An 11,864-nucleotide genomic window follows, 5' to 3' on the forward strand; every position below is an offset into this window, starting at 1 on the left:
ACTACTTCCAAGCACTTTTTTCTCCAAAGTGTGCCTTTTTATTGTTTTATATATATTCCTATGGTTTGTCTATATTCCTCTTGATTGTGTTAATTTCTCATTTTTGTCATCTATTGGTGCTGTCTTACTATTTATGTTTTATTCCGGTTTTAATTTCATTATACATGTGACATGTGACAATGACAATAAAGGCATTATTCTATTCTATTCTTGTCTACAAGCATAAATTTTCCCAACATAAATCTCTGATTTGAAATAACAAAAATATTAAATACAAAAATAAATCAATGTTTTATAAGAAATGGATCTAAAATAATATTAATTATGCATCCAAACTAATGAATGAAAAACGTCAGGAGTTGAGGACTTTTGATGTCCCAGGGTCTGTGAGAGAACACAGTACAGTTTTTGATGCAATTGCAATTATTTTTTTAAGGCTGCTACAAGACAGAAATGGACCAGATATAAAGATGTTCTCATAAATAAAAAATTTCTTAGGTATATGATTCATTGTCCTGTAACTGCTCATTGTCAGTTTTATTGGAATGGTAACGTTATGAATACTAATTGTTGGTGACTTAAGTCTTTAGTCACCAACAAGGTCAAGGACATTTACTTTAAAATAATTCATCAAATATATACAACAAACCATTTTATTAAAAAATATAGAAATGATTTGAATGAATCTTTTACCTTCTGTAAAACAGTCAGAGAATCAATTTTGCATCTTTTTTTTTTACGATTGTATTAATGTTCTGTTTTTTGGACAGAAACTGAACAATTATTTCAACTATATTTTAGTATTAAAATGAACCTACAAAATAGATTCTATTTCTAGATTCTATTTGGAAAACTCTGATACAAAACTCAATTCCCCTTAATTCAAGGCTGAACTGAAAGCTCACCTTGGGACATTGAAAGGTTTAACAGATTTGAAAAGCCATAAAAAGTAACTTTAACGCCTTTAAAGATTGTGTTTAAAATATTTCACATGTGGGGTACATGTCAGGTATTTCCTGTATGTTTCATTATTTCTTTTTCTATTTCTTTTATTTATTGCTTTACATTGTAAATGTTCTCAACTTCATAAGTCTCGAATTGATATTTTTATATAATATACTTAACTGTTTTTCATGTCAATACTGATAATAAAATAGAAAGGGGGGAAAGGGAATGTGAAAGATAATTTGATTGTTAATCTGTTAGCTAATATGGAAGTAATCCCATACTTAATACCATGAAATAAATCTTTGATTTTTAAATCCTTTTACTTATTTCTCTTTTTTTTAATTGTATTTTAAAAAGGATTTCGAAAATCTATTATTTGATTTGAAATTCGGAAAACAATTTTTTTATTGAAAGGTTAATTTTTTAATGTAAAATCCATTTTTGACTTGAAGTGTTTATTAATGGATTAATCAATTTTGAAATATTGGCTCAAGTAATGTTTTCTTTTAAATTAAATTATCAAATAATAAATTACTTTAGTCATGTTTAAATAATCAAAATAAATGGTGATTAAATTTTAAAATGCATATTTTATTTTACAATTCATTACAAAAGCACAAAAATTCTTTATTTTGATACATCTGGCGCTTCTGGTCCTCCATACAGTCCTCTTGAAACAGAGCTGAGGGTGCAGTCCCCATACTAATTCTGCTTTATGGAGTATTGGGGTTTATGCATAAACCCCAATTCGGAGGGTACTTTTGAAACCCATTTATAATTAGTAAGGTGTAATTAATGAAGGTAACAAATATTGGAACGTCAGAATATATTTTATAACAAAAATTGGTTAGGGCTATTCTGCGTATAAATACATAAGGATAAGCCTATATGAATGAGGACTACTCTCATTACAAAGTGATGTTGGATAAAAACAAAAGTGCAGAACAAGAAGGACTTTTGTGTTTGGGAAGAGAAGTTTCCATACCCCGATGTCGTTCAGATACGGCTCTCCATAAAATATGCAGCAGAACCAGCTCTTCCCACACCGGTGGATTCTTTAGGAAGTGTAACGAGGTTTGTTTATGCAGCACTACTTTTGTGTACCTCCGACAATTACTGCTACAAACTAAGATACCAATTTTCGGCGTTGTTTAATAAAAAAAGGTTTAGAAAAATCCCCAATCGTGACCATTTTTCAAGTTTTACATTGCGTTTTTTAATTATGTTTATCCTTTAAGCACAGACGGTAGAGATTGCGTCGTATTTGTTGGACCTATTTTCTTTAGGATGGCTGTGCTGCGTTTTTCTCTGTCCCTCTGTTGTCCGTGGCCGCCATCTTGAATTTTAATGTTAATTTCTTTTAAAAAATGTGTTTCCTGTGTTATTTTCTTGTAGGGTATCGTGCTACATTTGGATTAGTTTAAAGAAGAGCTGTTTTGTTACGCGACGGTTTAGCGTTTTAAGATTGTAAGTATTTTGTGTGTTTGGTGGGGGTTTTTTGTTGTCGACTGGGGTTATTTAACGATACCAAGCCGTGTAACGCTCTCAGCTTCCTTTTGAACTCATTATGATGTATAACATTACTTACACCTGGTAACTCGTTATTTGCTTTCTTTGATAACGACAGTATATTGTATCTACATGGATTCAGGTACATTAAGTAACTTTTAATTCGCTGAGAAACTGAATATTTAGCCCATCGACCTAGCTAATGGCTTCCATATCAAACAACCTGTGCTAATGCAGTTTGATAGCGTGCGTTAGCTGGTGTATTCCAGTTGTTTGTAGGTAGACTGCATACCGTAAACTATTTGTTGGGACATGCTGGGAGCTAAATGCCGTGTAATCACCGAATATTTCATGATTTTTGAGACGACATAAATTTGATGAGGAGAGACTGAATAACTGCAATTAGTCGTTGCTCACTGACGATCAAGTTAAGTTAGTAGGTGAAGTTTCATGTCGGCTAACATGAATCGGGGAGTGCGTTAATTTTTGAGGATACGCTGAGGGTTTAAATCAGCAGGCCCGGCAAACGAGCCGTATTTGGTCTTTCTTTTTTTTTTGGCTGAAATTTTGCAGCTTGATAGGGAAACGTCAGAGCAGTTTGTGATGTCGAATTGGTATATTGTGGCATGAGATGGTCCTTAAATTAAATATGTGCATCAGTCTAACAGTACTCGACATCAGCCTTTGTTTTTAATTGCGTTTGATGGGTAGTACTTGTGAGACGTGCTTAGTCTTTGGAAAATACCTAGGCATGTAGCCGGCAAGCTAACCACTCTGGCCTCGTTCGTGGTGATTAGCCTCAGGCTAACGAAGCGAACGGTTGGAGAGAGGGGAGTTGTCGGCAAACAATACCCTGCTATATTCACAACTCTGGTACAATTTCGGCCTCAGATTACGGTGTGGCCTTCCGGGTTTCTACTGCCTCTCCCATTCCCCGAGGATGTTGTGTTCTCTAGTAGCTAACGTTAGCTTTTGAACCATAAAGACGAAGCACATTTGCTTCGATCACAACTGCGATGATGCCACACTATAGCGCCCTGGAAACTGCTCGTATGACAGACTTATAAACACCATGGCATGGTAATGAAGCCGAAAACGTGTCTGTCATATGATGCATACATTAACAGGGCAGCACTGTGTGGATGGATGACAGGAGAGAAGTCATTTCTGGTGCACTTGACAGTAAGCCAATGCAGTATGTGGAATTAACGCTAAGCGGCGCTCGAGGATTATTTTTCTGTACTGACATTGCCCAAACCTGAAGTGTCTCACAGCGCTGGGTTCATTCACTGATGCTGATCACATTATGCCAGTAGTGTTTTAAATGGCAGTTTACTGGGCAAACAAAAATAATAACAAATTGTCATCATTGAAAAGCTAAAAGCAGCAAATGTGTCCTTTTTGCTTGAAATTAGTTTGAGATTGATTAAGAGAATAATATTTGTATGTATGTTTGTTCAGATATCAGTGAAATCAGAAAAGAAAGAAATGCAAGAAATATGTTTACCTTCACTGTTCTACCTCTGTGATTGCCAAATGGTATCTGAGTAACTTTTCAAATCAGTCTTCTTTATATAGCGTCATTTCACAGCATTGGTTACCTTGGTACAAACCCTACAGTACCTGTGTTCCGCTGTGTTCTCATTACTTTACAAACCCAGGTAATGAGGTATCTAAAATGAAGATGCCTTGATGTAGTGATGCTAAACAGAGCAAATAGTGTTCTTAATGCAACATGAAACGTTTGTAGCCAGCAAATTCAATATTGGTTTGTCATTTAGTCAAAAAAATATTCAGCTTGCCTTGAAGTTGGGAACAAAATATTTTATACCTGTTTAAAGATTAACTCTTATCATTCGAGTTTATAAGATATTTTCTGTTAATCAATTGAATTTTTGCAGTTTAAAAAATTCTCATCCGTTTCTTCTTTCACCAGGTTTCAAAGTCTTGTCCCCAGTCTTCCCCACTCAAGAGTGTTGCTTCATCTCAGAGACTAAATGCAACTGGACCAGGGGTCTTGTGGGCATGAAGTGGCTGGGCGAATCCAAGAACATGGTATTAAATGGCAGACGACATGGAAACAAGTTGACTGGCGAGCAGACTGTGAGCCCGAGCCAGACTCGCTCTCAGCATCCACAACGTGCATCTCTGCGCCACAGCAAGAGCCACACCAGAAACCGAAGATGTAGCCGCAGTGAGTTCAATATGCTTGCTTTTACTAATCCAAGGATTCTTCAGCTGCAGCATACTTTAACTTTAGCATGCTTGTGCTTTTTGTAGGATTTAATGCAGCCAGTCTGGAGGCAGAAAGGCGCTATGTACCCTCCTCTGGAATGACTGCCAAGGAGTTGTGTGAGAATGACGATCTAACCACGAGCCTCATACTGGATCCATATCTGGGCTTTCAGACACACAAAATGAACACCAGGTTAGCAAATATGCATCTGCTAATTTTCTTGCAGCTTCTCCTGAGATTATCCCAGATGATAAGCTTGTAGTTACTTTTGTATCTCAAATGTCTCCTGATAGATTTCGACCTATTAAGGGAAGGCAAGAAGAGCTGAAAGAGATAATTGAGCGCTTCAAGAAACACGACAACTTGGAAAAAGCTTTCAAAGCTTTGACATCAGGAGACTGGGCTCGAAATATATTTCTCCACAAGACGAAGGCTCAAGAAAAGCTCTTCAAGCAGCATGTAAATACACTATTATTATTTTCCCACTATTGTGCAAGCCAGCCATCCAATCACAAAGCTCATTATGTGTTTTCCATAGGTGTTTGTTTATCTGCGCATGTTTGCTACAGACAGTGGGTTTGAGATTCTCCCTTGTAACCGTTACTCATCTGAGCAAAATGGAGCTAAAATTGTGGCAACAAAGGAATGGTGAGAACCAACTGATATATGTTATTAATAACTGTGAACTTTGGTTTTGTTTAAACTTGGCCATTGTCTAATTCAAAGATAATTCTAGTTACAGTGATTTCAAACTTTTGATCTAATAATAATAATTGTAACACTATTAAAAGTCCTTCACAGGATGTGAGTAAAATATATTAAAACATAAAAAAATAAAACTGCAAAAAGAAGAAACACAAGCAGTTTATTAGAAGTTGGAAGAAACAGATAACCAGAGTTGTGGTAGGATGTGATGTTAACTTACAAACTTGTTTTCAACCTGGGTGATAACCCTTTCTGCCTAATTTAATATCGCAGGAAAAGAAACGATAAGATTGAGTACTTGGTTGGGTGCATTGCTGAGCTCTCAGAGAGCGAGGAGAACTTACTGCTGCGGCATGGAGAGAATGACTTCAGTGTCATGTATTCGACCCGCAAGAACTGTGCGCAGCTGTGGCTTGGACCAGCTGCATTCATCAATCATGGTAGTAATCTTCGTTTTACTTGTGGAAATCTTATCACGCCCTCTTGTTAAAAATTTTGACATCACTGTTTTTCACGAGTATACTAATTGCTGTGCCCTCCCTCCACAGATTGTCGGCCAAACTGCAAGGTAGGCTTTCTTCAGCGTCTTTTGGGATCAGTCACTTTTAAATGTGGAAACTCAGGTTATTAAGACTTTTTCCGTTTGTCTTCTAAGTTTGTGTCAACAGGTCGGGACACAGCTTGTGTGAAAGTTTTAAGGGACATTGAGCCAGGAGAAGAAATCTCGTGCTACTATGGAGATGGTTTTTTTGGGGAAAACAATGAATTTTGTGAATGCTATACGTGTGAAAGGTAGGAGTATATGTCATGAGAAAACTAAACACAGTGTTTGAGTGTGGGTTGGAAAAACAAAAGAATTTGAGTAAAACAAACTCAGAATCTCAGTTGAGTACGATAAGAACAATTAAATCATACTTTCTTTCCCCCCCCCCTTCTGTCATGTAGACGAGGTACTGGTGCTTTCAAATCCAAAGCTGGACTGCCAGTGGAAGTACCGGTGATCAACAGCAAGTATGGATTGCGGGAGACAGACAAGCGCCTCAACAGGCTGAAGAAGCTAGGGGAGGGAAATAGGACCTCAGACAGTCACTCTGTAGGCTCGCACACCGATGTAGACTCTCAGGAAATGCCAAAAACACATCAATGTAAGAGTCCTCTAACAGTTTAACATGTATTTCGTCTGTTGCAGATGTGAAACTCCTTGGGCAATACTGTCTTGTATCTCTTAATTGTACCATGAATCATCCCCAGTAATCTGTATTATTTGTGCTGCAGGACTCCACTAGAAGTCCAAAATGTTACATTTTATTTCTTTTTTTCTATATGCAGTTACTTATCTAAAAACATTATAATGTGCAGCCTTTTCTGTTTTTCCTCCAGCTGCCAGAAAAAGAACATCATCATCGTCATCATCATCTGGCCTGAAGTATAAAAACAGGACTCAAACCAGACAGACTTTGTCAAGAGCCCTTACTACCTCATGTTCAAAACAAGGTCGCGCAAACAATAACAGGGTACCAAAGAGACTAAGATCCCAATCTAAGCCTTCGCTAAGTAAAGTCCAGTTGCGAAGTCGGAAGAGGGGTGCAGAGCCCAAGGCACTGGCCAAACGAGAGACCTGCCAGTTGGGTCTCACGGACTCAAAGATGTCGCTGTGTAAAGGCGTCACTGTAAAGAAGGAGAAGGATGGGCAGGAGCTAGTGCAGCAGACACTGGGCCAGCAAGGCTATCTGACACGTCATACTGCCAAGGAAAATGGCCACCTCCCAGCTGTGCAGAGCAGCGAAGGCAGCCAGTGTTCGATGTACAGAACTCGCAGGTCCACAAGGACCCTTGTAAAGGCTCGGGAAACAGCATCTGGTGTTAAGCTAGAGCCCAGCGCCATGGATGGTTTGAGTCCAGTCCCTGGTGGGGTGGTCATCAAAACAGAGCCAGCTGACATGGAGGAGTACCTCCACCACGGAGTTGAGCTAGAACATCCATCATTAGATGCTGGCTATGCCAGAAGACGCTCAAGCACCAGGCAGAAACGGCCAGCACGGCTCAGGGCCGAGCGGACAATTAAATGCGAAGACACATATGGGGAGTCCTTCATGCAAGTGGTTGGCAGCCATGCTGCAGAGTTCTCAGATTGTGGAAATATGCTTTTGAGCTTTGCTGACCAACATAGAGACTACAATTGCGTCACCCATGGCAGCAAATCTTTCCACCGGGACAAGGGAAAGGGTAGTTGCCGGTCTCAGGACAAGGGGAAGAAGAAGCGTCGGATCACAAGATACGATGCTCAGTTGATCCTAGAGAATAACACAGGCATCCCCAAACTGACGCTCCGCCGGCGGAGGGATAGCAGCAGTAGCAAGACCACTGACCCCAACGATCCTGTTGGCTCCTCCCATCTTTCTGCATCTACGGTCAATTCACCTTCTTCGAGCAAAATTAGCATAAAGTTCAGCAAGGATCATGACAAGGATAAAGGCAGCTCCTACATCGCCAAACTGAATAACGGTTTTGCCCCTGTGGTCCACAGCAATTCCACCAAGCTGAAAATCCAGTTGAAGCGGGAGGATGATGCACGAAGACTATCACAGACAAAGGTGGACCAGATTTCCTTTAATGGAGACATGAGTCAAGGTCTAGAGACCAGGAATGGTGGACATCTGACCCAAAAGGTCCTGGCAGACCCTTCGTCTGATGATGAGGACAAGGAAGTGGAGGATGACGATGACTACTTTGATAATGAGTTTGAAGACGATTTCATTCCACTTCCTCCAGCAAAGCGGCTCCGACTCATTGTGGGTAAAGACTCCATAGACATTGATATCTCCTCCAGGAGGAGAGAGGATCAGTCTCTGAGGCTCAATGCATAAGCGGTGGACTTTTCCCTGTAAATATAGACGACCTGCTAATCAACTGTTGTGTTGATGTAAAAGAAGTACAGTAATTTAAAAAGAGAGAGAGAGAGAAATTGAACATTATTAGAGGGTGCTGTTAACTTGAAACAAATTTGTTGTTCACTCTGTCACTTTATTTCATATAAAGACCAACCACCCAAAATATTGATTAATGGAAATTTTACAAGTCCATCCCGTGATAGGAATCTTTCTCATTTTTGGGAATGATCTAGCTGGCTCCTAAGTGAAAACAGAATTTGTTTTAAGCTAAACTATTCCTTTAAGTAAATGCACTTGTTTATTCATAATGGACGTGGATATTGTAGAAAGTGTACAGTATGGTGATTATTCCTCTCTGTCTCATAGGCAGGTATTTTACTGAACTTTTGGTTTTTGTCTCTAGTTGGTAAGTTTCAGTAGGCAAACTGCACTGAATGAACAGTGTAGAGTGGTTGGTCCAGAGGCATTGTAACATCATCCAGACAGTCCTTTAGGATGCAGGTGCCATGTTCTCATTATTCCAGTAGTTTTCCTGGGAAAGAATGTCTTTTTTTCAGAGTATAATTTAAGTTCATCATGTGTATGTATGTGTAGAATTGAATTATGATGTTAAATTTGGGCTATCATGGGCTTACCCACAGGAACAGTTTTTATATATGGTATATCAGGTAGGTAGAGCCTGATCGATCCTTATACTAAATCTTTGCTACCCAAAAATTCGGTATTGCATGCTTAAATAAAAATAGCAAGTGAGTTGTATTGGAAGAGGGACATGCATTAGTTTAAAGTGAAAAATGAATGAAATGTCAAAAGTTCCTCTTGTGGTAATATGATTACAGCTCCAAAAGTTAGTTAATCTCTGTGGACTCCCATGATAAAGTGTTACACAGTTGAACAATTACACATTTTACAGCAGAGTTTTGGTAGCTACTTTGGGAGGTTATTACTCCCTTCGTAACAACTGTGTGACTCTAGATTTTGCTCAAGTCTTTATCGACTTAAGATTATGCATCACTTTTTGTATAACTGATAGTTAGTGCCACATGCTGTCTGCAGGATGTCACCTCAGGTGATTGAAGTCACAGAACTGGATCTCTTGTCTGTGTTTTTTGTTGTCTGTTTTAGTACAAAATGTTTTTTTGAGTGGTTATTTTTCTGAGAAGTCTGTTCTCCAGGTTTAGGGTGTCAGATTCCTGTGTTTTTGTGTTACTCAGTACTAATTTGCAGGAACAGGTGCGATTCACCTTTCTACCAAACAAAGCTAGCATTAGCTGTTAACATAGCACCCCAGCCACTCATTGTCATATGGTCACTTCTGGCTAGAAACAAACAAACCAAAAAAAAAAAAAAGTAAAGCAAGCCACAATGCAAATGCTGAGGCTTTAAATAAACTTTTATATTTTGTCTATAGTAATTCGCAAAGTAGTTAGGAACTTGCAGTGGAGGCACCCCACCATTTTTCCCCCGCCGTGATGCTACTTTGCTGCAAGTGATATGGACAGCAAGAGGATCCTTTTTTTTTTTTTTTTTTTTTTTTTCTTTAATAAAAGGTATTTATATTGAGGTTTCTCAAACAATATGTGTGGGTCTACAGATAGATCTGTGGTAGGCTTATATATTGGTCAGGCTCTGTTATGTGTTGGAAACGACTGACAGAGTAAACAAGTAATCCAGCTTTAGCAGCAAGGAACGTGTGTTTTTCATTGTTCAGACATTAAGCACATTTCTTTGTGGTAAATCCCTGTAGCTTGTTCAGTGATGTAAATACACACTTTAAGCAGCATAATTTAAAAAACAACAACATCAAAAACAATTTTATAATCCAACATACATAAAATTGTATTCTTCAAAGTTTTTCATTTCTGGAGCTACTCTGTAATGGTAACATGGCACATGTGGTAGTTCAAGGTCATTCAGATCCACTTTTAAAGGCTACCAGTATATGCTTTTGAAATCCGAAATGTTAAAAGTAATGTACAGAATGACTGGCTTCCGTGTCACCGTTGAATGATGTTTTTCTCCACGCTCACTCTTTACCGTGAGAGTTTGTAAAATCAGAAGTGATGTCTGTTGACACTAGACTTTGCAGAGGAACCTTTCACTGTTTCAAATGTTCTTGAACTTTTGAATCTTGTACTGAGGCTTTCTTTTTTCTGTTTTTTTCCCCAATATACATTCTGTGGTGCTACTTTTATTTCCTTCCTACCTGTTTGATTTTCTCTTCCATGTACGAATGGCAGCATTAACCTAGAATTTAGAAATACAGTGTATCACTTATATGTTTAGTCACTTGTTGTTTTTTAGTTTCCTTTACAGGAGCGCATATACTTTCCAACAGCATTAGGTGCCTTAAAGAGCATTTTGACAAAATTTCTCACATAGCTAATCATGAAAGAGTGTAAATGCTAAGCCATCTGTTTTTCCCAGATAAACACTTCATCAAAAGCCCACCGTCAGTCCTTCTGTATATTATTTTCTTATTGTGTGGATGTAAATGAACAGCCCAAGGGATCAAGACTGAGACTCAATGTTAATCTTATTTCCTGTGTTTAATATGTACTGTTGACATCACCAGCAGCTAATCACCATTTTGACCATGCTCAGTGTGGCCCCAATATCCCCTCCTTTGGACTTGTCCATCCCACACTGTAAACTCTTCCAGGTGTTACCATCTGTGTGGTCCTTGTCCAATAGAAAGCTGTCACAATAACCAGCTCACTCAAAAAGTAAAAAGAAAAACATCTAAACAAATGTGAATAATTTGCGGAAATTTTTAGCGTGTTGCGTGGGTAGTGGGAATCATGTAAAGACAAATAAAAATGGGCAGTGCATATATTGTCCAATATGTAAATCATGTGAACACATCTTGTACTTATTTAACAGTTTTGAATACTTGAAAACTATATAAAGTTTCTTTGTGACTCTTGTTCCTTGAGCGTTTTGAGTTCTGCTGTTAAAGTGTACAATTTTCCCCTATTGGTGCTAGGACATGTGCCTTGAAAAGTTCAATTGTGCATTTTCCGAAGAAAGTGCAAACTAATATTAGAAAACATAGTTTAAACGCACAATGCAAACTATTTAATCACACCATTGTGATGAAAGTTCTATATAGCATGTTATTTCCTAATATTAAAAACTCTCTGAATCTGCTGTAAGCACTTCAACTGGAATAGCTAAAAAACAGTATGTACCTTTTAGTTCTAAGGTTTTACATATCAACCTCAGATAAATAGCAGCACATTACACAGTGCCATTATTCAACAAAAACTAAGCCAGAATGTAGAAGCAGTGTGTGAAAACTAAGTCTGCCTTTACTGCTTCTATTAAGAGGGCAGGTAGCAGCCAGATTCTGCTAATCAGATGTGCTGGATGAACTTATTATTCCAAACAGTTTAAAGTGTCATTCTTCAGCGAGAAAGATTAGTAAGTGGAAAATGCCTAAGACAGTCAGTATTCCCGGGAGTCAACATTTCAGTAAATTTACCCCAAGGTGAAACCATGAAATAGTGAAATAATTTTTAAAAATCTGAAGACAAAAGTCTCAGGCTCTAAGGGCCTCAGCATGTTAAATGTTG

At 38.2% G+C, this 11,864-nt stretch overlaps 1 protein-coding gene across 2 annotated transcripts; it reads left to right on the forward strand.

Moving 5' to 3' along the window:
* The first annotated feature begins 2,287 nt into the window (after window positions 1-2,287).
* Window positions 2,288-11,008, forward strand: kmt5b (lysine methyltransferase 5B). Of its 2 annotated transcripts, none has more exons than XM_040002157.1 (10): window positions 2,288-2,415; window positions 4,394-4,651; window positions 4,738-4,885; window positions 4,987-5,152; window positions 5,232-5,341; window positions 5,672-5,838; window positions 5,947-5,966; window positions 6,054-6,190; window positions 6,344-6,543; window positions 6,779-11,008. In XM_040002157.1, exons 2-10 carry the CDS (start codon window positions 4,483-4,485, stop codon window positions 8,263-8,265), a joined length of 2,604 nt encoding a protein of 867 aa, XP_039858091.1. In that variant the 5' UTR covers window positions 2,288-2,415; window positions 4,394-4,482; the 3' UTR covers window positions 8,266-11,008. The 2 variants fall into 2 exon arrangements, with proteins under 2 accessions (XP_039858091.1, XP_039858090.1); XM_040002156.1 differs by lacking the exon at window positions 2,288-2,415 and adding an exon at window positions 2,575-2,599.
* Window positions 11,009-11,864: the final 856 nt, after the last annotated feature.

The sequence above is a fragment of the Simochromis diagramma genome, unplaced genomic scaffold, assembly GCF_900408965.1.
Source record: "Simochromis diagramma unplaced genomic scaffold, fSimDia1.1 OVJJ01000430.1, whole genome shotgun sequence".
NCBI classification, from domain to species: domain Eukaryota; kingdom Metazoa; phylum Chordata; class Actinopteri; order Cichliformes; family Cichlidae; genus Simochromis; species Simochromis diagramma.

Excerpts from the sequence above, each read along its gene's own strand:
- kmt5b (XM_040002156.1), top strand. Across the intron at positions 5,967-6,053 it reads ATTGTCGGCCAAACTGCAAG|TTTGTGTCAACAGGTCGGGA; the intron begins GTAGGCTTTCTT and ends TTGTCTTCTAAG. Across the intron at positions 6,544-6,778 it reads AATGCCAAAAACACATCAAT|CTGCCAGAAAAAGAACATCA; the intron begins GTAAGAGTCCTC and ends TTTTTCCTCCAG.